Below are 27,301 nucleotides of genomic sequence, written 5' to 3' on the forward strand. Positions count from 1 at the left end.
TGCCCCCAATCAGACTGATTGGTCCGAAGTCTCTTAATTCCTTGGCTCCACTCTTCTTGGGTATAAGCACCACGTAGTTGGCATTTAAACTCTTCTCGAAAAATTCCCAGGGAGTAAAAATTGGCTACAGTTTGTAGGATATTGACCTTCAAAAAATCCCAGCATGTAATAAAAAACCCCATCGAAAAACCATCAGGACCTGGCGCTTTGTCTATGGCACATACCTTTAAACTATGGAGAACTTCTTGTTCCTCAAAAGGTCTCTCTAGCCAACTTTGCTCCTCATCTGTAATTGAAGCAAAACTCTGAGGAGTAATGTTAGGCCTCCAAGCTTCTGTCTCAGAGTATAGCTGTTTATAAAAAGAGATGATTTCTCCTTAATTTCTACTGGATCAGTGACTTCAATCCCATTAATCTCCAACTTGTCTATGGTGTTGAATCTCCTATGTGCATTGGCCATCTTGTGAAAGAATGTTGTGTTCTTATCACCCTGCTTTAACCATAGAATTCTAGATTTTTGCCTCCAGGAGGATTCCACTCCTTTAGTTTAGCTTTCAAGAGTTTCAGCTTTGTAACCCTTAGGGGTTGGCCTGGTGGCAATTGACTTGAGCAAGGGGTTTGCTCCCTTTCAAGGTCTCAAGTTCGAAACCCACTGGGTGCAAACAATTTCTGAGGGCCATCGGACTGGGTAAAACCTGAATTAACCGTGGTGCACTTGCGGGAAACTCCTTGCCGAGGGCCTGTGCACCCCGGGATTAGTCGGGGCTCTAAGAGACTCGGACACCCGGTGCAAATCAAAAAAAAAAAGAGTTTCAGCTTTGTTGCTAAAATAAAGTCTGGGTGTCCTTGTACTGCAAAAGATAACTACCAGGCTTTAACCAGTTCTTTGAAGCCATCAACCTCCAACCACCAATTTGCAAATTCAAAGTATGATGGTTTCCTTTGTTCCCAATCGCCACAAGTTAGCTTAATAGGACAATGGTCAGAAGTGATTCTTGGCATAGTAGACTGTCTAATATTCCTAAAGTTTTCATTCCATTCAATGGAAAACAAAAATCTATCAATTCTCGAAGCAATCCCCTGATTATTCCCTTTGTTCCAAGTGAAGGAACCCCCAAAAAGTGGTGGATCTACTAACTGTAGATCATTGATTGCGTCAGAGAAATCTCTCATAGCTCTGGTGAGACGGTGATTGTTGCTTCTTTCATTTGAGTGTTTGGTTGTGTTGAAATCCCCACATACTACCCATGGCCCATTGCAAAGTCCTCTTGAGCCTACCAACTCCCACCATAAGTCTTGCCTCTCAATTCTGGAATTTGAGGCATATACCCCTGTGATGAACCATGAGAAATCTTGGTCTATTGCAGTCAATGATACTCTGAATTCCAGAAATAATCAACTCCCCTTCTAATATCCTTTTATCCCACATGATAAGAATTCCCCCACTAGTACCAATGGCTTCAAGATTGACAAAATCCACCCATCTACTCCCCCATAAGTGTCTGGCAACACCAGATATATCACCTTCTATCTTTGTTTGTTGAAGAACTACGCATCACATCCGAGCAGTTTTAATAAGTCCCCTTTTCTCCCCATCATTCAATCCCCACACGTTCCATGACAGCATGTTGATCTTCATTAATCAACTTTGAGGGTGCCTCTCCCCCTGACCCTAGCTTGCCCATCTTTATATTTAAGACAAAATTACGGAATAATGCACTCCATAAGTTGACCTTGCACTATTTTAGCCCAGTTACAAGTTTGCAAATGTGTAGCCAAATATCAATAAGATCTTTTCTTTTCTCATTCCCTCTAATTACAACAACCTCATTTATTCCTACCTATTCCTATTGTAGCTCTCTCCTCATTTTTCACCCATAAATATTTAATTTAATTAATGAAAAAGAATCATATGCAAACAAAACTGAAAAGAAAAATTAGTTCCCCACTCAGTCAACACTCATTCGTGCCTTCTTCCATAACCAATACTTCTCTGTTTTTTTTTTTTTTAAATTTTGTATATCTTCAGGTTTATACATACCTATCACAACTACAAAACGCAAAAACAGACGCGAGAAACCTAAAATCTCATCTCCTTTAATGCTAATCTTGTTAAATTTCGATTATGATTTTGTGAGAAATTTGTAGTGGGTATTGTTTGAACTTATTAGAAATAGTCTAAGTAGGTTGTATACAAAGTTTGAAATTATTTGCTGGAGATTTGGACTAGTTTTATACAAGAATTGCAAGTGAAAATCGTACAAAAATTTCGTTAGCGATGCTTATACACTTTTATACAAAGAGGTACAATATGTATATAGTTGTATAAAAGTGTATAAAGATGTATAATCACAGAGTGAAAATATTCTTGATACACTATGTATATAGGTGTATAAGAAGAATGAGAAGAAGAAGAAGATGCGAGAAATTCACCAAATACGTGTAAATAATGTATCAACCTTGGATATAATAGTGTATAAGTTGTGTTTATACACTATTATATACTATTTATACAATATTATACATTATTATACAAATGAATTCTATCAATGGAGCTTCACGTGTTCTTCTTCTTCCTTGGGCATCCTCTAACAAATCGGAAAACTCAATTTCTGAAATCGAATCTTCGAACCACTTGTAATGGTGAATTTTATTTTTCAAATCCTTAGTTAACCATTGAAATCCAGAAAAGAATTGAAGGAGAATAACAATAGTAGAGAAATTTTGTGGTGTAAAGGCTGACATGGGACGGAGAAGAAGAACGAAGAAAAAAGGGGAACAAAGAAATAAGGGGTGGACTAACTGGCGAAAATTAATTTTCAGATTATGTACAACCTGGGCTATACTGGGTAAGGGCTTCAAACATGGGCCATTTTCTGATGGGTTATTGGGCCAAGTGAGGATGTAATTCTCCCTATATTTAATGCCTGATTTTAACCTCTCTAATTGCTCCTGACCTTTTGGTTTAATTGCAGTGTTGCTTTGGGTAGTGATATCTTCCATCTTCTTATGCCTTCTACTGTCAATCTTCATGAATAAAGACATGGCATCCCCTTCACATCCTTCAAAATCAACTCCAAATTGCTTACTTAGTTTGAGAACATTCATATGCACCCACAGTGAAGCTTCTTCTTCCGCCCTTTGAATTTGCATGTCAATTGGAATAGCTTCTTCATCAATACATGCAGATGGATCCCAAAAATAACCAATTGTTTGCTACTATCATCCGAATGCAAAGAATCCCCTTCTTTAATGAGTTGACCTTCTTGGACCGAGTGCAAGATTAGAGGAACCTGAGCCAAGTCCTCTTCGATGCCCATAGTAGAGACTTTAGAAGGAGAAGAATAATTGAGTTCCAAAAGCATAGGATCATAATGGTCTTCCTTCATCTCTTTCTTCTGCTCCTTCGAAGACAGAAACATCGATGCTTCTAAAGATGGCATTTGAGGTCCAGAAATTTGCCTCATGTCTATTAGGTTATTAATAATAGGCCCATTAGAGAGCCTCATGTCTATTAGGTTATTAATAATAGGCCCATTAGAGTCTTTCGCAGTTGGGCCATTAGAATCCTCATCAGTTGGGCCTTTAGAGATAGCCACATGTGGTCCCTCAAATTCTTGGATCTGCATCTGCAATAAAGGGTCAAAAGAATTAAAAGAATTGGGACCCACACTAATTAATTCCTCAACTAGGGTTGGGCCTTTGCACCTAGAATCAATTGATGGATCTGTCATAATTGGGCCCACACGAATTAATTGTTTGTGGCCCAGAACTTCTTTTTGTTTAAAGAATTCAGCATCCACCTCACGTGACTCAGGCACATGAGTAAGATTTTTAAAATTCTCCCCTTCATTCGATGTGCCCACGTGACCTAGGTATTGCTGCGCCGAATAAGTCCCATCTTCCAGGCTACCCCTATTAACTAGCAGATCTTCTCTCCTCCCATCTACACTGGCAATCGAAGCAGCCATCACTTGTCGCCGGGACTTCATACCATACAGGAATTTTGTATAGATACCCATTGCTGTCCACCTGTATAAATCTCGGAACCTTACTTCCATCTCCCTTCACTTTGATTCTAGCCCAGTGTAAATGGTTTTTTAGTGTTGTCTCCTCCTCAGTTTCAATCCAACCGCCACATTGATCACCTATTGCTTTGAAAACTTTCGGTGACCAGAGGTTAATGGGAAGACCTAGGAGCCTAATCCAAACCAATTACGCTCCACCTCTTCGGGCCAACAACCAGTAGTAGGTTTCCACTATTCAAGGGATCACTTTGGTCTTCTTCCAATGCCATTCACCCTTAAGAACATGTTCTGCATCCTTCGTTGAAGGCAGTTCAAACAAGAACTGAGAATCGTTCATCTCGTACACATTTACACCAAAGGTAGATTTCCATGTGTTACAGGCCCATCTCCTAATATCATTCAGAGTTGGAGTCTCCTTCACAGGAGTCAGAACTTTTCCAACTATGCACCTTCTCAGCACATCTTTATATGATAATTCTGAACCCCAGGGATGATGACTTTGGAATTGTTGGATTTGATCGGAGAAGATTTTGTCCCTTCTGATGGCCATCTACTGGTTCTGATTACTTCGTTGTAGGACGACTCCTGGATTTCTGACAATATGGACATTCTTCTCTTCTTCTGGGACATTTATGAACCTTTGTATCTTTTGAGCTATTATTTCCCACCCTGCCTTTAATGTAACTTCTGGTGTAATAATGACAGACCTGCTGCCCCTGTACAGCAATGAAACTGATGTACCTTCCATGTTCATTGTATTTAAGAGTGCAATAAAATTCTGCATAGTGATCTTTCATATTCCACCTCCTTATTGCCCTGCCATGCTCCTTTGTGGCCACATTAAATACCTCTACGACCCACTTCATGACTTTAAGGCTTAAAGTTGCTTTCCTCATCAGGTTCCTGCTAGTTTCCTGCTACGTTCAACCCATTCGAACCAAACTTCAGAGCTAGAACAATTTTTCGTAATGTCAAAGGATTTAAAACCAGCATGATAATAAATCCTGTCACTATCCATATTAATAGAATAACACGATTGGGGTTTAAACAATAATCACAGTAGGTGAGGGGGTGAATTCCGGTGGAGAATCACACCCGAAAAGGTTATTCTTCAGTCCTAGAAAGTAGGACAGAGAAGTGTTTCGGTAAAGGTGCTTGGGACATTCCCACGAATTGGAATTTCAACGTATGACCATATGAAGATTTTCTCGCTTCTAAGTAGTGGTTACGTGAGTAGACCTTCTTCCATTTGTTGTTGCAAGGTCAATTGAGCAAGAAAATAAAAGAAACCTTTACCTTTAAGTTTTATAAAAAGAAAGAATAAAGGCCCGGTGCACTAAGCTCCCACTATGCGCGGGGTCCGGGGAAGGGTCGGACCACAAGGGTCTATTGTACGCAGCCTTACCCTGCATTTCTGCAAGAGGCTGTTTCCACGGCTCGAACTCGTGACCTTCTGGTCACATGGCAGCTACTTTACCAGTCACATCAAGGCTCCCCTTCAAATGTCTTCTATTTATCTGAGAGAAAAGGATATTCAAATTTTGATATATCTTCTCTTCCATTTAACTGAGAGAAAGGAATATTCAAATTTTGATACTAATATACTTTAGGAGTGCAACAAAAAAAAGGCATTTCTAAAAACTTGTATTTGATGGTTCACGTGTAAATTGCTGGTTGTTCATGTACTAGTACATGCAACTACATGTGTCAGTTTGCTTCCCAGGATTTAGCTTGTGATACAGCTAGTTCATATTTTGTAATCATTTCTGTATTACTAGCCAAGGGGACACTAGTGAAACAGCAATGCCTGATCTGAATTGTGAAAGCTGATCCTGGTTGTGAGCTAGCAGACTGAGAAGGAAGAGGACAGTTGATTAGCTGCTAGTCTCTTCTAGATAAAATTCAGTTCATACCTTTTGACTAAGCTTCTCTCTGGTCATTGTAATTTGACAATCAGCTGTGGACTTGACGATCATTTTGGAAGTTTAGCAAACTTCGCTTTAACTTGAAGTCACTTTGACAGCGCACCTTAGGTTATTAAAATAGTTTCATGGCAAGCTGGGAGCACCTATGATATAAGTTTAGCTAGTGTCTTAAGGGTATGAAAATGAATCTTCTGTTATTAAGCATACTATTAAACAGATCCATGTACGGAAATACAAAACCAAAATGGGTTCTGCAAAAAAAAAAATAAGCAGAACAGTCAATGTCGTGATTAGTGATTTGATGCTCAGGAATAAATCTACCCTCTATACTCTTCTGTTTTTTATACTAGTAGTTACTGTTGGTTTTCTTTGAGGATGATATAATTAAAATTCTGTTTGTACCTATTTTCAGATACTGCCGCATTTGAATTGATTTATCTTATCTTCTCTTTGGATACATGAATATACCCCATGTCATGCACTTTTTCTTCCACGTACATCAGTCAAGTTTCCACAGTGCAGTAGACATTGATACACACTATCTTCAAATGTCTCTAGGACGTTGCCAAAAATATCAGGAGATGATTTTAAGTCAATATTCAGTGAGCTGGATGATACTGGTGACTTTAAGGTACTTAAGAATCTTTTTTAATTCTCTGATACAGTGAGGTACTTTCATTCTCGTTATTCTCCATTTCTCTTGATTTGTACACATTTCAGTTGTTCTCATAATTGAATAGCGACTTTAACAGTTTATGTTTTAATTATTTTCTTTGGAAATTTTTGAAATATTTTGATAGTGTGAGTTGGCTACCTTTTTCTCTGTATATATCGTTTGGATAGTGACAATGATGCCCCATTACATTTGTAAAGGGTCTAGCGGAACTTTTCATTGTTTTTTTTGGGTTCCCCACCTAGTGTCCGGTACCCGCATTGGGGTCCGATCTAATCCGGATTCGCGCCGGAAAGTCCCACATTGGAGGGTAAAGCGCTTCCTAATAAAGGTGACTCCATATGCAGGGTTCGAACCCGAGACCTTTGGTTAAGGATGAAGGAGTACCTACCACTCCACCACAGCCCTTGTTGGTGGAACTTTTCATTGTCGCCAATGCTATCAGCTACTGTAGATCCTGTCTTAGTGTTATGCTTTAGCTTTGTTTTCGTTGTTACAGTTTATCTTGATGATCTTGACCACCCAATAGGGTTGCCAAACATTTCCAGGAATATTGTTACATGGAAAACAAATTTTCTTTTTTAACTTGTGTCATTGATATTTGCTCCCGTTTGGCCATAGATTTTGACTTCATATTTTAATTTTTTTTTGAAAAGATTATTTGTTTATGAAATATGATCGTGTTTTGGGGAAAAAAATTTCAAAAATTTTCAAGTTCCCAAAAACCGGTTTAGGGCAGTTTTTTGGGTAAAATTTTTTCTTCCACTCACAAAACTTCAACTTTTTTTTCAAATAAAATGCATGCCCAAACACAACTTCAGCTTTCAAAAATTATTTTTCAACACAACTTCAAAAACTCTTTTTTCAAATTTCAGCCGAATCTATGTCCAAACGCTAGCTTAGTTTTTTCAGTCTCAAACTTGAGTTTTACCTTTAAATTATGAAAAATTATGTGATAGATTAAACTACCAATTTCGTATTTTCCATCGCTTCTCAAAGTCAAAATTTTGGTTTATCCTATCAATACTTGGTGTGTTATCGGAATGGGTGATCAAGTTGAATGACTTAGCACCAGAGCTTGATGTTAAGCAATAAGCACATCTGTCTAGTACCTTACGATTTCAAGTTGTTAGATCTTCTTAAGTTTAAGAACTTCAAGTTTCTCATATTTATGCATGGAACCAGATGGGTGTCTGAATTATAGGATTAGATCCTTTCCTTGAAAGAAGTCTATTCTTAATCACCAAATTTCATCTTCATTTTTGTTCTTACACTTCTCATAAACTCCTCTCTTTCAAATGCAGATAAATTTGGATGAATTTGCTGATCTGTGCACTGCCATTGGACTAAGATTTCAGAAAGAAGATTCAGTGAGTCCATTTACCCTTTTGGTTACAGTTTGAAGGTGACACCAGAGAATCCTTCATGTTCTGTTTTTTATTGCAGCTGCCAATCTTTGAAGCATGTCCAAATTTCTATCATTCACCAGCATCAGAGAAGTTGAGAGGCTTCGTCCGTGGAGCTACGTTTGAGTACATAATAGTGTTCGTTCTCCTTGTCAATCTTGTTGCTGTTATTATTGAAACTACGGTATGAATCAAACTCTGTACAATCTCTAATTGGATTTTGGATGCAAATAAATAATATTTGCAAAAGTAGCCGCAGCATATAGATCTGTTAGTGGTATTTGAACTTGTGAAGTGATATTAACTCCTTTTAGTATCTAATCTGTTAATTGTTCAACAATCATGTCTAATAAGTAAACTGATCCCCCAAACTAGTCTTAACTAGCTACCACCCTAATTGTTACAATTGTGATCTTGAATTAAGCTTTAGTGTGGCGTCCAGTGGCGGAGCTAGGAAATTAAGGGGATTCAAAAGATAAAGAAGTAAACACACAAAGAAGCCCAGGGATTCAACATATGGTATACATACATAAAAAAGATCTGACCTATCTATATAGTGTAAATTTCCGGCGAAGGGTGTCAATTGACTCCCCTTGGACAAGGGTAGCTCCGCCTGGTGGCATCCTTCCCCTGTTTATAAGAATGAGTACCTCCTGATTCCATCAAACATGCAGCTGAATATTGATCCTGAACAACCGAGGAACTTTTCCTGCTTTGTTTACTGTCTAGTGCTTTTGATACGGTGCTTTGTTTACTGTCTAGTGCTTTTGGGGAAAGTGTCAACATTCTCACCCCCCCCAAAAAAAAAAAGACAAGATCCTCATATGCTATGATATTGTGATGGTTTCAGCTTTTTTTTCTTTCATGGATGTCAATGAGTAAAGCTTTTGTTTGGGTGGTGAGTTTTGTGCTTGTATGTATAATACATGAGACAAGGACTAACGACTGAAGAAATATCCTGTTCTTTTCTCATTGTTTTTGGTTACATATTTTCTAAGTTCAGGATGAATCTCACTGACTTTTTCTGGTGGTGTATTCTAGCTTGATATACAGAACAACTCAGGTCAAACCTTTTGGCAGAAGGTGGAGTTCACCTTTGGTAAGTCGCATAATGAATTTCAGGGCTTGGTACCAATATTTCTAGAAATTAGATATTCTTTTTTCATTCATGAGATTGTGGTTATAGTTTGACCCCATTAGGTAGAAAGTTATCCAGATGGTTTTATGTCAGTGGTAAGCACTCTTGTTGCCGTTCACGTCAATTACCATACCTAGTAGAGGTTTCATTGTTAGGCAGAGATATAAATATATGGCTTTTGAATTGTGCTGGTTGTATTTTGCGTTTTTATTTGATATTTCAAATGTTAAAACTTTTTCTTGCCCTAACAGTTCTTTCTGTTGAATTTGAGGACTTCTTTAAGTTCTTGAGATTTGACTTCAATATTGTTAGATCCTTACTTAAGAGTGCATCAACCCTTTTTTTTATTTATACTTTTTCTTTTAATAATGGAAAAGCTTTTGTATGCAAGAAGTATACCAAAAAGTAGAGAATCTACAGAAAGATATGGTTCTCTACTAGACACACCAAGTCTTCTATACAGATAGGAAGCTCATAATTTCATCAAAAAGACATTAGAGTAGGAGGCTATCCCTCAGCTGTACAAAATCATGCTCTTTCCGTTCACCTATTTCTTTCCCTCCATACGATCTACATAAGTGCTAATGGAGCAAAATCCCATACCTGGCGTCTTCTCTTCGTCCTCTAAAGGCCCAACTGAGTAAAGCATCCTTCACAGTACCCAGCATGATCCATTGTACGAACCATCTAAAAAGCTCCCACCACAGACGTGACGCTACCTGACAATGTAGTAAGAGATGATCCACGTCCTCTCCCGAGTGTTTACACATGAAGCACCAACTAGTTGAGACGTATGAGAGAAAAACCTGGAGGACCCAGGTTCGAATCCCCGTTACACTGCTTGGGATTTTTGTTCAAATACGCATTTATGTTACTTGAAAAAGGAAAGTACGACACATATATTGGGATGGAGGGAGTACCATTTTAAAAAGAAATCATAAAAAAGCGCAAGACACCAGTAAGTTCGGCAATATAGCAAAGTACAAAAGAGCGTAAAACTTGCTATACTGAAAGTGGCCCATTTCTTTATTCTGAAAAAGTTTCATTGTCTACCTGCCATGATCATACCCAACAAAAGGTTTCTAGAAAGTTTCATAAAAAAATTATGTTGATGTCTTTATTACCCAAAAGATTGGCGAAAAGAGACCTCGCTAGTCATTTTTTTCTGTCAAGGAGTTTTTGTTTTCTCTCTATCTGCAAATAAGCAACAGTTATTCACTTCTTTAGGCAGTCTCTTGTTGCATCTGAACTTCTTTATATTCTTGTAGCCGAAGCAAGTTTTACATTCTTTTGACCACCAAATAATCCTACTTATAACTCAGAGTACCATGTAGAGGTTATGCCGTTCTGTGCCTGCTTAGAACTTGGAAAGACAAATGAAATTTCTCTTAAGGTATAAGGATATTAGGGAAAGGGTAAGTGTGTTGGTATTAAAGACCTAGATACTTTGTCTTCTTTTCCTTAGACTTGGCAGTTGTCCTCTACAGTCAATTTAATGCGTAATGATCTTGTACACTTGGAGTAATTAATAAGAATATTTAGATTTCTTCTGCTATCATTTTGATGGTGCCCCTTTGACTTCAAAACATTATTTTCAAATTTACAGGCGTATTGTTCTTCATAGACCCTCATCTTAAAATTGTGGTGCAATGCTTACTTCTTTGAGTTAAGCATATTTGGGATTTTACCATTTTCTACTTTGTTGCACAGGCTGGCTGTATGTTATTGAGATGGCACTAAAAGTGTATACTTACGGTTTTGAGAACTATTGGAGGGATGGTCAAAATCGATTTGATTTTGTCGTCACTTGGGTCATTGGTAGGTTTCAAATGTTTTAAACCCTGATTTCTCTTAATTAAATTATATATCAAGTACTGCAGTAGCACTTGTATTGACATTTCAAATTGTTTGGCTCATAGTTTTATTTCCTTGATCTCTATTCATATTCAGTTTATAACATATGTAAGGCTGTATCTGAAAGTGTCTTTTGAAATGCACTATATTACTACACCTTTGTTTGATAATGCTTCAGTTTCTTTAAGTCCCACATTGGTTGAGGGAATGGGTTGTGACTATGGTCTTGGGCAATCCTCACATTATGAGCTAGCTTTTCAGGTTGAGTTAGGTCCAAGGCCCATTTTCTTATCATGGTATCAAAGCCAGGCCCATTGATCCCTGTTGTTGTGTTTCATTATGTTGGTCCCTCTCCCCCCTTCCCTCCCCCCGGTAATCCATGCTCCAATTGAGTCCTGAGGGTATAGGGGAGCATTAAGTCCCACATTGATTGAATAAATGGGTTGTGGTTGTGGTGTGGGGCAATCCTCCCCTCAAGAGCTAGATTTTGGGGTTGAGTTAAGGCCAGGCATCATATCTTCACGCATATTATGTCAAGGATAGAGAAAAGACAAGAGATAAGAGATCCTCTATAGCTTTTAATTTACTAGGACTTCACAACTCTCAAATGAAGTAGTTACTTGGATGGTTATTGGTGATATACCTTGCTTGTGGACCCATCAGCCCACCCGAAGAGAAAAACTCAATCGAAAGATAGGATACAATTTTGTCATGTTGGGAAATGGCAGTTTATGTGAAGTACTGTGTCTTACTTGAAAGATATGCACACTTCCATGATTTGAATTCATTTATTAGAGGTTTGTTTGTCGTTTTGCTAAAATATGGTGCACCACTGCCAATACTTCTGTGGAGTCTGGCTGTTCAAGAATAATCTTATTTTCTAATAAACACGTATAATTATGTGAACTCATTCATCAGTGCTACGGTTTGTGAAGTTCTTTGCATTAATTGGCACTTCTCACTTCTATGGACATAGTGGGATTGCAAAATCATTTTCTCTGCTTTTACTGGTTCTAACTCATTTTATGGATGAATTCAATTTTCACAGTTATTGGAGAAACAACTACTTTTGTAGCCCCTGATGGTCTGACTTTCTTGTCCAACGGAGAATGGTAAAGGCCTCTATAGCAAATATTGCAGGGACTGCCAAATTTTCTACTCTTGCAATTCTGGCATTTCTTGAGTACTTTAATTATTTTTCTGAATATATTACCATGTACAAGCGAAAGACTTTTTGGAGGCACTGAAATAGATGCTTGTCTCCATGATTTGATTGCTGTTTTTCTTCCTCAATAGGATGGAGTTTTGATTTTTCTTTCTATGTGCTGTGGTCTGTATGCTACTCTTAAAGTGAGGTATTAATAAGATTTAGGTGTTGTAGCTAGAGAATGATTAGAAAAATTCTTAATTATCCTTTTGCAGCTTGTATAACCTTTGCTTCTAATGATAGTGAACGTGCATTGATCTTAATAACATTATTTGCTTTTTATGGTCTCTAGAAGGAGGATGAGTGGTGTCAGAATATTAAACGAATCTGTTTCTAGATTCATACACGTTTATATATAGGAAATCTTATAGAATATTCAAAAAGATACTTTTGGATATTCGATATATATTACTTACCTTATTATATAGGGATTGATTACCTACCATGTTATACATGCCCATGACCCTTAATAAGGAGCACATCTTGGACATTGTTAATAAGTCAATCAAAAGTTCTTCTATTTTCACATGGTATTAGAGCTTACGATCTTGGTAGAGACTCAAATAGCTTCCGCTACCAGCGGGCCGTACCGACCAATGTGTGCCGCCCGTTGAGCCAATGTTTTCTTCTTTTATTTACTTTTGGTGCCTGATGATGCTCCTCTCTCCGGCAACCAGTGCTCCTATCTCCAACAACCGATAAGGGGTGACCGATGTTGCTACTTTTTGCGCAACCGACGCCCTCATCTAAAATTCAAAATTCCTGTCATTGTCCTGTTAATTCAACTTTCTTTGATAATTTTTTGGAGATTTTCAACCCCAAATCTCTTTTCTGTGATTGAGAATAGATTCCTCTCTCTGCGTAGTGCAAGAAGCACTTTCTTTCGAGCTGTGCAGTTACCCACGGCTCTCCAAGGAAAGAGTTCTCGTACTGCTTTTCCTCTGATGATCGTGTACTATTCCAGCGTGATTCCAGGGTCACCTGTCTATATTTTCAAAATAAGTAAAGTCAAGCTGGTTTCCCCACTTTGAGTTTGAGGGGACATGTTAGAATACCAAATGAATATGTTTGTGATTCATACACATCTAGATTCGTTATACTTGAATAAGGAAATCATATAAAATATTCTAAAGGATATTCCACATGTAATTATAGAATATTTTGCTTACCTTATTAGTATTGGGATTAATTACCATAGGATACATAACCTAAGACTCCCATATAAGGAACACCTCTTGTACATTGTTAATAAGTCAATAAAAAGTTTTTTTATTTTCACAAGTAGGTTGAGCATGTTTTGCATCCCAGCAATGAGGAAATTTAGCTTAGGTCTTACAAGGAGGACGGAAAATCAAAATAGTTCACGAGAATGATACATTAGCTGGAAGGAAATCAAAAGTTTATATCCTATGTTCTAAATTACATTTTCATGTGATTGCTTGAGATTCTAGCATTGTCAAGTTTAGAGTATTTTAATTAACTTAGAATGTTTGAAACTGTAAAAGAATGAAATATGTACTTTTGAGTACTTACAGTGGTCACAAGTCCTAGTATAATGCACATTCACATCTTCATGTGATTGCCTAAGATTATAGCATCGTCAAACTTTTAGAGTATGTTTTTGTACATAGAATGTGTGTCACCGCAAGAGAATGAGAAACCCACTATTGGGTGCTTACACTAAACAGGAATATGTTTGCACAGTTTACTCCGTGTCTTTTCTTTCTGATGCTTTACAATTTACCGCTCCTGTCTTATGGTTAGACTAAATGCTTCTGTGTGCTGACAACTATGTTTCTTACAGGATTCGATATCTTCTTATCGCAAGAATGTTACGATTAATAAGACTCTTGATGCACGTTGAGCGCTATCGTGCTTTTGTTGCCACATTTTTGACCCTTATACCAAGTCTGGTGCCATACTTGGGGACCATATTCTGCATCTTATGCTTTTATTGCTCTCTTGGTTTACAGGTACATTTGACTTCTTTTATTGCTATTAGCCTATTACTATGCTAATCACTCCATTAGGATTTCATTCCTCTCATTTTCTGCTTATTAAATGAAGTAGCTTTCAAAAAATTTGTCCTGAAGTAATGGTGAACTCTGTCTTTAATCTTTCTGAAGTAGACCTCGTTGTCCTTAAATTGACTTTTTCTCTGTTAGTTTGCCTTTGGGTGCAGATCTTAGTCAATATGGCGTCATACAAGAAACTGAAATATCTTTTCCTCGTCATTTTCTTTATTGATATTACAGTATTGTGTGTCTACTATTTTCCTATGCTTCCTCTGCCTTTTCATCCTTAGCTTCTTCTTTTAACTTGTGCAGATCTTTGGGGGGATTGTCAACACTGGAAACCCCAATTTAGCCCAAACTGATCTTGCTGGTAATGAGTATCCTTTTGTCAATGGTGAAATTAGAGCATTCTACAGGACAATTTTTCTCAACAAACGACAAGGGGATAATCTTTTTGTTGTTTCATAATTATCTTCCTGGAAGAACCTATTTTATCCTATCTATCATATAATATCAAGATCCCTTTTTCTTGTTGCATATTCTTGTGCTGTTCTCCACTTGGAAGTCAATTTTGTTTTCTTGACAGTCTTAAGCTATTTGCTTTTTAACTTCAATGACTATCCAAATGGCATGGTCACACTTTTCAATATACTGGTGATGGGAAACTGGCAAGTGTGGATGCAGGTATCCTGATTTTAGGATTTCCTCAATTACCACTATATCTGCTTAGAATAACTATCTTTTACTTGTATGGGTCGTCTTTTATGATTGAAATATTCATAAATCAGTCCTGTATTTTTCATACTTTTAAAGTAATATTTTACTGAACCAGTGGGACACATTAAAAATAGGTATGAGGGATGATGACTTTGGTGACTGGAGCCTAGCCCAATCCTTAAGTGGCTGCATTCTAACTTTGTTGTGTTTCGTCAATGCTGTGATAGATATTTGTCTTTACAGAGTGTGAATTAATTCCTTTGGAGGAAAAATTCTCCTGGATAATCGAGATGAAAGCTTGTCTTGTGGTTTTAAGAAAATGAGAATCTTACAGACGAAAAAAGTAACATCCATGTGCATTCACTTATACAGTGCACACATCACTTGGATTAGGGTTTCCGAAAATGTTGCTTTTTTCGTCTGTAAGATTCTCATTTTCTTAAAACCAAAAGACAAGCTTTCATCTCAATTATCCATGTGCATTCACTTATACAGTGCACACACCACTTGGATTGATTTCCGAAAGAGTATAATGGTTCTAGAACTGCACCTGTTAGAAAACTTTACACTTGTCCCTCATTGGTTGTGTAAGGGTTTCCAAAGGAGCTCAAATGATCCTGAACTACTCCAATTGGCTTAAGGTTCTAGGATTTTGATGCTCAAATTCTTTAAAATTGTATTAGAGCTAGACCTATTCCTATTTTTTGTTTAATCAAATATGGGGCCCCCAATTAATATTGTCCACGCACCAATGCGCAGTCCCATGCATGGGGAAGGCAGGGGTGTTAAGTATCCCATTGCCTTCCCTTCTGATAAGGTTTTGGGAAATCCTCACCTCATGAGCTAGCTTTTAGGGTTGAATTAGGCCCAATGTTCATTTTCGTAGCCGCACCCATTACTTTAAAGTTTTGGGTTGGATGCTCAAATATTTCAGCATGTATCTGATCCAACCTTTGGTAGACCCGGACAGACACTTGTAAGTCTGCTTCATGAACTCTATAATCAGGTTATGTTGGAGACATGCAATATCCTAGATGACTATGTAAGGTTTTCAAATGTTTTACACTGATCTAAGATTTTGACCATTAGGCTGAGCACCCGCCATTAGGCTGATGCTCAGATTCTTTCATAATGTTTATATTGACAAGTACATATACGGGAGGTATTTCTGTTATTCAGGAACATTTCCTCTGCTATGAGATGGTGATTATTATGTACAGTGGAGAGAGGAGAGTGTTTCTCTTTTTTGCTTAATGAGTACTCACCAAAGAGATGGAAGTCGAAAACACTTGGAAAATTTCTGATGTTTGCGTGGTTTGTGAAATGCCAACACCATTGCTCATCCTTCTTTTTGTGGTTTAAAAGACCGGCGTTCTATCAATATCACAAATCTGGTTTCTTTTTCTTTTTTCTTGATAAGTCATAGGTTTGGTTTCTCTTAGTGCTTTTTTGAGTATTAGCCCGTATGTGAACAAAGTGGACTTTCTTTACAAGTTTAAATTATGTATTTGGGGATTCAATGAATCGTGGGAACTTATTAACTTTGAGTAACCTGTAGTAAGATGTTAGCTGTTACAACTATTTGCAGTTTTTGCATCTTTCATGCATTTTGCTTTATCGTGCTAATATAAAGAGTTTTGATGATTAATGCCATTTTGACAGTTCTGACCTAGTTGCTTTCCTAACTTGATGAATTTAAGGAGGTATCTTATTACAATGGGTGGTCCAAGTAGCTGATAATAATTTCCTAACATTTCAGAGCTACAAGGAACTAACGGGAACTGCCTGGACTTATGCCTACTTTGTCAGCTTCTATCTTATCTCAGTTTTGTGGCTGTTAAATTTGGTAAGCATCCATGTCTACTCTTTGCAAAGTCTGGTCTCTATACCTCCACTGAAGCTCTTCATAAACATAAAGGCAAACCAAAAAGTCAATTTCATTGTTGAGATAAGTCCCCATGAGTTCAATATACCAGATAACATAATTACATTGGTAATGTGTCTGTTTGCATAAAATGAGGGTACTTCACCAGTGGCTACCCATTTTTTTATCTTTAGGTACTTGAAGGTATACTACATCAATATCCAGTTTGTTATCTGTGTTTTATGTGCCTGCTCTTGATCCCTCATCTTCTCTTAATGCACAAAACAGACTGTTATATTGTGTTATTTGTGATTCAACATGTTTATGAGCTGCTGTCTGCAAAATTTATGTGCCTTTAAATTCCCTTGAAGCTAATTATTTTGATGACTGGACATATTCTGTATCCGAATTGATGTTTCCTAAGACCTTTGATTTCTCTCTCCATGATTGATACGGAAGTTGGAATTTTGGAAAAGTTAAACCACTCAAAGCTGACCTCAAAATGTTTTAAACCCATGCCAGGAAGATTCCTCCTACCTAAGTGGAAAGGATTTAGTTCCTTTAGATTATGAATCATCTGAGAAGATATAATCTAAATATGTTTACCCACCATATAACGGACATCTGACATATATATATATATATATATATATATATATATATATATATATATATATATTCATGCAGTCTTATTCAAGCTAACTCCGTGTTTTGCTGCTGATATTTCTGGATCTTCATATTTATTTTATATTTATTCAATTTAAAAAATTTCATAAATGAGAAAATGTTAGAACAGATAGGTACCAGTTTTTTTTTCTTACAGAGTAATTAAAGAATTCTATACAGTTGACTGCCCATTTAGAGCCATTAATTGGGAAGTTGGACATTTATCACCACTGGATAATTCATGCACGAGTCGACTTGCCATTTTCTTGATGACCTTTAAGATCTCCGGAGATTTCATGGCCTTCCCCAGCCATGTTAGCATCACTAGCCTTTAGACTTTCCATCTGCGACCCTCCTGATGGGTCAATCAGAAAACAAGCCCTGCTTAGATCGTAGCGCTAGGAGTAATAGATTGAAGTAAATGATAAGGCATCTGCTTTTTTCAGAATTGCTATATTTGTTCTGATGGCTGTCAACATGGTCTCAGAAGCTTAGTTAAGTATGCACAGATAATGATATAAGTAAGAAGTAATGCATGAATGTAAGTGCCTAACATTTATGTTCTTGGTAGTGATACTGGTACATTTGAATATTGGAATGAAATGGGTCCAAATGGAGCAAAATGAATACCGAGGATTCATACAGCTGATCCCAACTAGTTTAAGATTGAGGCCTAATTGTTATTGTTCTTGTAGTAATACTGGTTTGTGTGTACGACTATATTCTATATCAACACAAGGTAGCTTAATTGTTCTACTCCTGCTCATTAAATTACAGAAGTTGTAATATTGCATATTTTTTAGAAACTTTTAGCTAATGATTTGTTTTTTATAGTTGATCTTATCAGTTTTGCTTTTCCTTTGTGTTCGGACACTTTCTTCTTTCCTAAGTATTTATCCTCTATCCCTATAGCATGTATCAGTGCTGAAACAATTAACTAACACTTCACCTTTGCTTGGACTTTTTTAGATTGTAGCATTTGTCCTGGAAGCTTTTCAAGCAGAAATGGATCTAGAGGCATCAGCGAGATGTGTGGATGGTGATGACAAGGTTAGTTTTATGAACAGCAGAACTAATATTTCTTGCTATTCCTTTGCGGACAGGGACATCTTGAAAGACTCTAGTGAGTTGTTGGAGTTCTTGGCTCATCATAGAAATGCTCTGTTATTATTTACCCTCATGAAAATTGTAGCCAGCAAACTTAGAAAGAGAAATATTCCTTCATGAGCTACCAGATAGGCCACTCTTAAAAGGAGAAGAACAGAAGCTTTTTTCAAATCATGATAAAATATCATTGCTAAATGTAGTAGCGCATGGAAATGACACCAACAAATATTTAGGTGCAAACCTAAACTCTAGCTATATTTAGTTTCTACCCTATAAAACCTGTTTCTCCACTCTTCTTCCCTCACTTCCTCCTATTGTTAAATCCCCCAACTCTCTGCATTTAAACAAACCATTACACATCTTTTTCTGCAGCAGTTGTCGTAACATACTAAATTGTATTCTCAGCTTTCATCACTATATAATCCTCAAACAGCCTACCATCTGGTTTGCTCCTTTAGTTTTGTACCAAGTCCTCGTTAAACAAACCAATTGGTACTAACCTTGGAGATCTACATCTCTGATTTCGTTACTTAACAGTGTTCTCTTGGCTGAATAACAATTATTTATACACTTTATTTCTAAGTACTCTTGTGAACCTGAATTCTCTTTCTATAATTCAGGATGCAAAAAGGGAGCGGCGACGTAATGTTGGGTATGTGTGATTAACTAATTTTAAACTATGAGAAATTTTCATTAACGCATATAGGATGTAACTGATTTTCTGAGTGACAACTTCTTCCATTGCACAGCACTAAGACTCGGAGCCAGCGAGTAGATTTCCTTCTCCATCACATGTTGAGATCTGAACTAACAGAATGCTCCAATGACAATCCATAAGTTTGCTCCTTTCTCCATGCTGGTAACTTCATTTTTTTTTTGTTTAATTTGAATCCTATTATTTTTTTTTCCAAAAACCTTCTTTAGTATTGCATCCTTCATCATTATGTGGACATACACTAATATGTCCAAAAACATTTTTGATTGTAAATTTGATAGATATGCTTGCATGTTAGGTGTCAATCTGTTGGCTCTTAACTATTATGCTTCCGTAATTACAGCTTTCTGCAGTCGTGTGGACATCAGAAGTTGAGTTATTTTGGTGGTGAAGAGAAATTGCAATGTACATCTCCAACTAATTATGTGTGTGTATCGTGAATTGTAGTGTGCTCTGTAGTATAAATTCCATCGAGCCTAAAACAAAATTTTAGCTGCTCCACTCAAACACACCTTTGGGGCAGGATGCAAGGGAAAGATGCCCTTGTCGCACATATGAACAACTCACACGCTGCTGTATTTCTCAATATTGTACGTTGCTTGCTTGTAGTTTTTCAGTCTACTGCTCAAACATTCAAGTTAAAACATGATGTACTCAACAATTTTTCAATTTCACTCTGTGCAGTCTATTGTTTCATTGATGCATATCTTTATGTTACTTGTTTAAGTGATGCAAAATAAACCTTGGGAACCAATTGTGCAGAATTTTAAGCTATATAGCCAAAATGCTTTTCTGTTCTTGTTTTATTGGAGAATATAGCTAAAAAGCCTGTACCAATTTACAAATTTTGGAGGGATATTTATTTCACAGCATTTTAATCAAAGCATACAAGGTTGGTTGCATATATCATGTATCTAGATAGAGCGGAAGCAGAACTATAAGATTCCGCAGCTGAAGATGTCTAAAAAAAACATTTTTAAGAAAAAGAAAAGGAATTCTGCAGGAGCACAGAGGGAAAAGCTTAACTTTAATCATATTATAGGGTTGGAAGGATCATATAATTCCGAAAAGTAGTAGGCAGTACTAAAATATCAAAATATACCTACATGTAATAGAATTTACATGTACACCAAATTGTGAATGTCACCAAAAAAGCTTGGATAAATGAGGTGTTCTAATGGTTGAAAATCGAAGATTCAGCAAAAACAACTTTTTGCGATCGTCATTATAAAATTTAAACACAATCCTTGATTAGGCTGAAACACGAAACCGTGAACAACCCTTTGCAACATTCCTTGTGAAAAGGAAATTAACTACTACCCTGAAATAGATCCCCAGTCTTAGTGAAAAGGGATACACCTTTCTACCTTACCAGCGCCGGCTTTTTATATCATTCTAATAAATACATGCCGAGAGAATGTGCAAAGCATGGCAGCAAATGTGATAAACTACTGAGGTCGTCAAATTGTTCCACCGTCCACGCAAAGAAAAAAAGAAGGAAAAAAAAGCATGCAATAATATATCATGAGGAACATAATTACATCAAAAGTAACTTTTTGACCAAAAAGTGTTGAGTTTTTTTGTTAAACTAATTAAATATGAAGATTTTAAGTAAATTCTAGCCAAAGATAATTTACCCTAGATCTGAGATAGAAGATATGAGTAAGCGAACAAAGCAAGCATAAGATTTAACTATAACATCGATTCCCATTATATAAGAAGAAGAAGATGATTTTCATAACATTGAACAACCATGAAAAATACATAGGTGAAGAGGGTCATCGATCTTTAACGAGGTACAACCCCATACATTTGTTATGGTGAGACTAACAATATGAATTGAGGATATGAGCTTCCTTGCTTCTTCCTCCTACCGAGAGAGAGAGATGAAGATCCCTTCTCCTCTCAGAGAGCATGTCTATGTGTGGATCTGTTTCCGGCCCCTTTTCTTCTTCTTCTCACTTAGTTTATATACTAGGTCTTCTCTTTTACCTAACAGTCATAGTATCATTTGACTGTATTACGGGTTGACCCCTTGAAATGCCATAACATCTAATTCGCCTCCCAAGCGTTCTGAATACATGACTTCGGCCATGGCCGAGGTGCGTGTCGTTATAGCGTTCTATGGATACGGCTGCCTCAAGTAACTTTTCGCCTTCCCACGCCGATTCTCGTCCGGTCAGATTTTGACCCATACAGTAACCTCATTCAAAAAGAGCGATTTGTGGTTTTAGTGTTGTTTGATGTGATTCGAGGGTTGGAATACGTTCGTATGATGTTTTAGGATTGGTTGGCAGGTTTGGTTGAGTTCCCGGGGCCTCGGGTGAGTTTCGGGTGCTTAACGGAAGTTGAATTGGACTTAGGAGAAATATGAAGTTGGCTGAACCTGTCATAACTGCACCTGCGTGTATTGGACCGTAGGTGCGGCACCGCAGAAGCGGTTGAAGGACCGCAGGTACGGTCTGAGGCGGGATTGGATTTGGCCGCAGATGCGGCCCAGGCACCGTAGAAGCGGTATTGCATCTCCGGAAGGGAGGTCGCAGGTGCGGAAATTGCTGTTTAATAAAAAGTCACAGGTGCGACTTGATCTACGTAGAAGCGGGACCGCAGGTGCGGTCCTAGAGCCGCAGATGCGGTTCCACTGGTCAGAAAAAGGGCATAAACGAGGGTCTAGTCTCAAAACCTTAGAAATTGATTTGGGAGCTCGAGATTGGCGATTTTGGGAGAGATTTTCACCTAGGTGTTTCGGATTGGGCCATTTGGAGTCGGATACTCGTGGCAAGAACGTGGTATTGAGTTGATTGAGTTGATTCGACGTAAGTGGCTTGCCTAACCTTGTATGGGGGAACTTCCCTTAGGAATTGGTACTGTGATATATGAAATGCCTTGTACGTGAGGTGACAAGTGCATACATGTGCTAATTGTTGCAAATCCTGTTTTCATTAAGTAACTATAACTGCGCTTTCTTCCCTGTTTTTACTAATTGCAATTTAAGCCTACTGTTAGCTTAGGAAAGCATGTCTCAGTGACTTAACTGCTTTACTTGCTCAAACTGCCTTATTTGATTTTTGTGCAGCATGCTAGGCTAGATATACCTATTTTACCTTGGTATGAGATTTGATTGAATTGAATATTTTTCGTGTAGCTGCTGTGTGTTTACTTTGGGACTACGGGCGATATCCCGGGAGATCCCCCCTTGCTTGTTTATTTGGGACTACGCATGTAGTATTCCGGGAGATCCCTCTGCACATTTAAATTGGAATTACGGGACTGCACCTGGCAGATTTCCCCAGTACTGAGTATTTACATTTGGGACTACGGATGTGGTATTCCGGGAGATCCGCAGCGCATTATGAGTTGGACTACGGGACGACACCCGGGATATCCACTGGATATTTATAGTTGGGGACTACAGGAGGGTATCCTGGGTGATCCACGGTTGTTATATCTGTGTTGAGCTGTATTCCTTCTGTAATTATTTGTCTCTGTTGTAGTTGTTGCTACTCTTATTACCCTGTGTTACTTTAATACTGCTTCTTTTCCTTATATATTATTGTATATGACCGGTAGAGCCTGACCTTCCTCGTCACTATTCGACCAGGTTAGGCTTGGCACTTTCAGGGTACCGCTGTGGTGTACTCATGCCCTTTCCTGCACATGTTTTTCGTGTGCATATCAAGGTACTTCGACCCATCCCTACTACCCTTGAGGCGAGGCGATTCTCCAGAGACTTCGAGGTATCTCTGCCGCATCCGCAGACCGAGGAGTCCCTTTCCATTCTCTCTTTTAGTGATAGCCCTTCTATCTTTTCTTTTGATTTAGACATTCCGGAGTTAGAGCATGTTGTTGTATTCATAGCTTGTGATTCATGGGATTCCGGATTTTGGGAGTTGTTCGGTTTTGAGATTTTGTATTGTATATGCCAAGCGACATCTTAAACACTTTTATATTTGTTATCTTCGGTTTTTTATTAGTTTTTCTGCATTTGTTACTTTTTCCACAATTGTTAGGCTTACCTAGTCGTAGGGACTATGTGCGTTCACGACATGTTCACGAAGGGCGAACTTGGATTGTGACAACCCCGATAGTTGTTACAATTTTGAACATCCCCCTTGTTCTTATACAACGGAATCATCGTTCTCCATCTCCATTCATCTGGCATCTCCTTCGTCCTAAAAATGGTATTGAATAACCCAGTGAGCCACTCACGCCCGCCCTACCCACAGATATAGATGAAAAACAAAGAAATAACACCCACTACAATAAGACACCTCATCGCCACAGAGTTGTTCTGCTGAAAAAGGTAACCTTTCATTATTAATAGTCCACCAGAACATTGAAGGTGTCGATCTGCTCCAGCACCTCTAAAACACTATACGTCTATACCAATGAGCTACACTCTAAACCCATTTTTAAGACCTTAAATTTCTTTGTAGAAAAGCTTCAGATCTGGCTGGCAGTATCGCCCTCAGCACAAAAACCTACTGGAAAACCTTTAGATCTGGACGAGGCCTTTCTGGCGAGAGTCATCTTTTTCCGCCTAGGTTGCTGCCCCTTTTTTCTTGTATTAATTGATGATTCGTGCAAGGAAGAGAAGATGAAATAAAAGAGAGTGCCTGGTGGCGTCTTGGTGGATAAACATCAACAATGGTGATTTTTGGAGTAGTTCGAATAATTATGATTATCCTCCAAAATTAAAAGAAGATAATATCTATCCTATGTGGAGATCCAATTCAGCCAAAAATAATATTTTTCAGATGCTTTGTGCCTATGTGGAGTAACCGTTAGTTTTGAGGGTATAAGTGAGCTGGTTTGTCAACGGCAGGACATTTTTGACGCCAAAATGTAATGGAGGACAAAATTGCTCTATTTCCAATAGTTTAGGGACAATTTTGGCCCTTTTTCCTTTTAACAATTATAAGCCACATGCTAGCCTCTCATAATATGTGTGAAGCTATCTTAACGGTGTTTACTTTGGTTTAAGTGAAAGTCAATCAACAAATTAAATTCAAGAAATTGTTCCTCATCACAAAGATTGCAATAACAGAGATTATCTTCTAAACTCCAAAAGCTGCCTAGCAATGTCTCCCTCCATTTGAGTGAGAACCCAAGTCAGAGTGTGTTAAGCTTATGCATCACTTTACAGCTTCAATATCAAACTTTTTCCGTTCACTGAAACCATTTACTTGTTAATCTTACCACTATTGGGCTAAGTCAGCCTAAAGATACACTTAACAACGTGTGATATTTTGTGCTTTGGGCTAAACCCGCACAATTTTTCCTAATAGGTCTCTCACCATTAAGGGTATCCCTACACCTTATATGTCGCTTCTCAATCTTTTTAACTACCAATGTAGGACTTTGTTCGCATACCCAACAATCTCTTCCCCTTGAACTAAGTTCCACAAGGTGCGTAACCACGATCCACAGGTCTTCCCCTCGAACTAAGTTCCACGTGGCCCATTACCACGATCCACGGGTCAATTTTTTCGATTCATTGTATGTCACGTCACTATCACCCACATAATCGAGCATTTATGGCCGCTGAAGCGTAAAGCTAGCTTCTTTTTGTGCGCATGCATCTCCAAGATGCCCTGGCATGGTAAAGCGAGCCTTACACCATCAGTCTATCATTTTTTCTTACTCGTCCCGCCAAACCATCGGCGGCTCTGATACAAGTTGTTAGGCTAAATCGGCCCAAAGATACTATATTAAGATGGTGTGATATTGTCTGCTTTGGGCCAAGCCCGCACAGTTTTTTCTAAAATGTCTCACATTATTACGAGTATCCATACATCTTATATATGTAGCTTCCCAATCTTTCCAGGTGCCATTGTAGGACTTGTTCGCATACCCAAAACCTAGATTCATCCTTGTTATTGTGTTTCTCAGTGTTGGACCTCAAGTTATGTTCTCCAAGCTCTAAATATCCAGTCTTGAGCGTGTTGAGTGTCCCACATCAATTAGTAGAGGTATCGCGTTTGTCTCCTTACATGATGTCTTGGAAAATCTGTAAAGGTGGATCCAGGGTTAAAATTTAATGAGTTCAAATATTTATTTTATCACCACTGAATCTATTGCAATATTTGTAATTATAGGTTAAAAATTTAGTATTTGTTAAAATTTTAGTAATTTCTCACATAAATTTTGTGCTCCATGTAGAAGGTACTGAAAACATCATTGCATCCGCATCTGACACTTTACATGGTTAAGTTAGGTTCAAGGTCCACTTTCTTAACATTTGCACTGAAATTTGTGGGTCCATTACTCAAATGGTCACTGAACTATCTCAAATTATCTTCTAAAGTCACTTTTCTTTCGTTTGTAACAACAAAGTCACTGAACTATGTCTATTACACTCAGAAGGTCACTCAACTAGATTTTCCAAATTTTGGATTGCCAAATACCTATTTTACCCTCTAAATTATAAACATTTATTTTTTTATTATTTTTAAACATTTTAATATTATAATTTTTCCCTTTTTAATTTATATTATGGACTTGCCTATAGAATAAATAAATATTATTTACAAATTTAAAAAATAAAAAGTATTTAAGCATATATAATGTTGGAATAATAAAATAATGAGTATAGTAAAAAAAATAAATTAGAATAATTTATTAGTAATAATAATTTTAGTATTAACAACAAAAATACAAAAATTTATTTATACAATTCAGAATAAAAGAAAATAAAGGTTGTAAAATATATATTCCATGCACGTAATATAANATAATTTTCAAGAATATATAATGTATATTGTAAAAATACCTTATTTGAATAATTATTTTTATATTACGTGCATAAAATATATATTTTACAACCTTTATTTTCTTTCATTCTGAATTGTGTAAATAAATTTTTGAACTTTTGTTGTTAATACTATAATTATTATTACTAACAAATTATTCTAATTAATTTTTTTTACCATGCTCAGTACTTTTTAGTTTTTTAATTTATAAATAATATTTATTTATTCTATAGGTAAGTCCATATAAATTAAAAGGAAAAAGATTACAATATTAAAAAGTTTAAAAATAATAAAAAGAAGATAAATGTTTATAATCTTGAGGGTATAATAGGTATTTGGCAATTCAAAATTTGGAAAATCTAGTTGAGTGACTTTCTGAGTGCAATAGACATAGTTCAGTGACTTTGTTGTTACAAACGAAAGAAAAGTAACTTTAGGAGATAATTTGGGATAGTTCAGTGACTATTTGAGTAATGGACTCGAAATTTGTTGATGTTTTCTGTTAAGTAATATTAGGTGAGTAATTAATTCAGTGAGTTATACATGCACGCAGGCTGAGGATGCATGGCGTTGGTCTGCCAGAGGAAATTATTGAGGGATCGAGCTTTGAAAAGGCAGCACCATTGTACTTCATGTTTACAGATTTTCATTTAGTTATCGGGACTTTTAATTCCCTTGCACTAGTCATTTTAAACTTCCTTGAGGTTTGTACATTTACCTTACTGCCTATTCCTGGTTCAATTTTTCTTTCTGCGTGTTAAATTGACTTGTTCTTCGGATGTAAGAACTAATGATTGTACTTTCATTGGTTTTCTATTTCATTTTGCTCAGAAACCATTGTGGTGTTTTCAGCGTTAACAGAGATTATTACTACTAGGAGAGCTGCCATATACTTGAATCGTACCGAGTCCCTTATATACGAAGTAAGGTTTGGAAGCTGGTTTATATTTAGACTCTTCTTTGGTATCTAAAGCTAGAAGCTAATCTATTATATAAACAAAACGATGGATGGTTCTGAATTTCCTAATTTATGGTGAATTTTATTACTTTAAGAGCTAGCCTTAATTCATGAGTTCTTATTTGCTTCTGCATGGAACTGAAATCACTTTGCTGTAGGAAGCTTGAAAATGTGAAATTAAGAACTTCCCCTTCAATTCATGCTTAAAGCCATGGCTCATGAATTATCATTACACGAAAAGTATAGACAGTTCTATTATATATGCGCCATGAGCTT

General features: G+C 37.2%; 1 protein-coding gene across 1 annotated transcript in view; it reads left to right on the forward strand.

Annotated features, from left to right (window-relative positions):
* The window catches only part of LOC109238516 (two pore calcium channel protein 1A), a 35,397-nt gene extending 15,359 nt beyond the window's left edge, over positions 1-20,038 (forward strand). Inside the window, exons 11-24 of the mRNA XM_019404991.1 lie at positions 6,512-6,584; positions 7,931-7,996; positions 8,073-8,216; positions 9,074-9,131; positions 10,881-10,988; positions 12,073-12,136; positions 14,036-14,204; positions 14,559-14,623; positions 14,840-14,930; positions 16,723-16,809; positions 18,463-18,543; positions 19,221-19,252; positions 19,350-19,459; positions 19,659-20,038. Of these exons, the coding sequence (XP_019260536.1) occupies positions 6,512-6,584; positions 7,931-7,996; positions 8,073-8,216; positions 9,074-9,131; positions 10,881-10,988; positions 12,073-12,136; positions 14,036-14,204; positions 14,559-14,623; positions 14,840-14,930; positions 16,723-16,809; positions 18,463-18,543; positions 19,221-19,252; positions 19,350-19,437 (1,126 nt within the window). The 3' untranslated portion in view covers positions 19,438-19,459; positions 19,659-20,038. The remainder of the gene's footprint in view (positions 1-6,511; positions 6,585-7,930; positions 7,997-8,072; positions 8,217-9,073; positions 9,132-10,880; positions 10,989-12,072; positions 12,137-14,035; positions 14,205-14,558; positions 14,624-14,839; positions 14,931-16,722; positions 16,810-18,462; positions 18,544-19,220; positions 19,253-19,349; positions 19,460-19,658) is intronic.
* The last annotated feature ends 7,263 nt before the right edge of the window (positions 20,039-27,301 follow it).

Source organism: Nicotiana attenuata, unplaced genomic scaffold (genome assembly GCF_001879085.1).
Source record: "Nicotiana attenuata strain UT unplaced genomic scaffold, NIATTr2, whole genome shotgun sequence".
Classification (NCBI taxonomy): Eukaryota; Viridiplantae; Streptophyta; class Magnoliopsida; order Solanales; family Solanaceae; genus Nicotiana; species Nicotiana attenuata.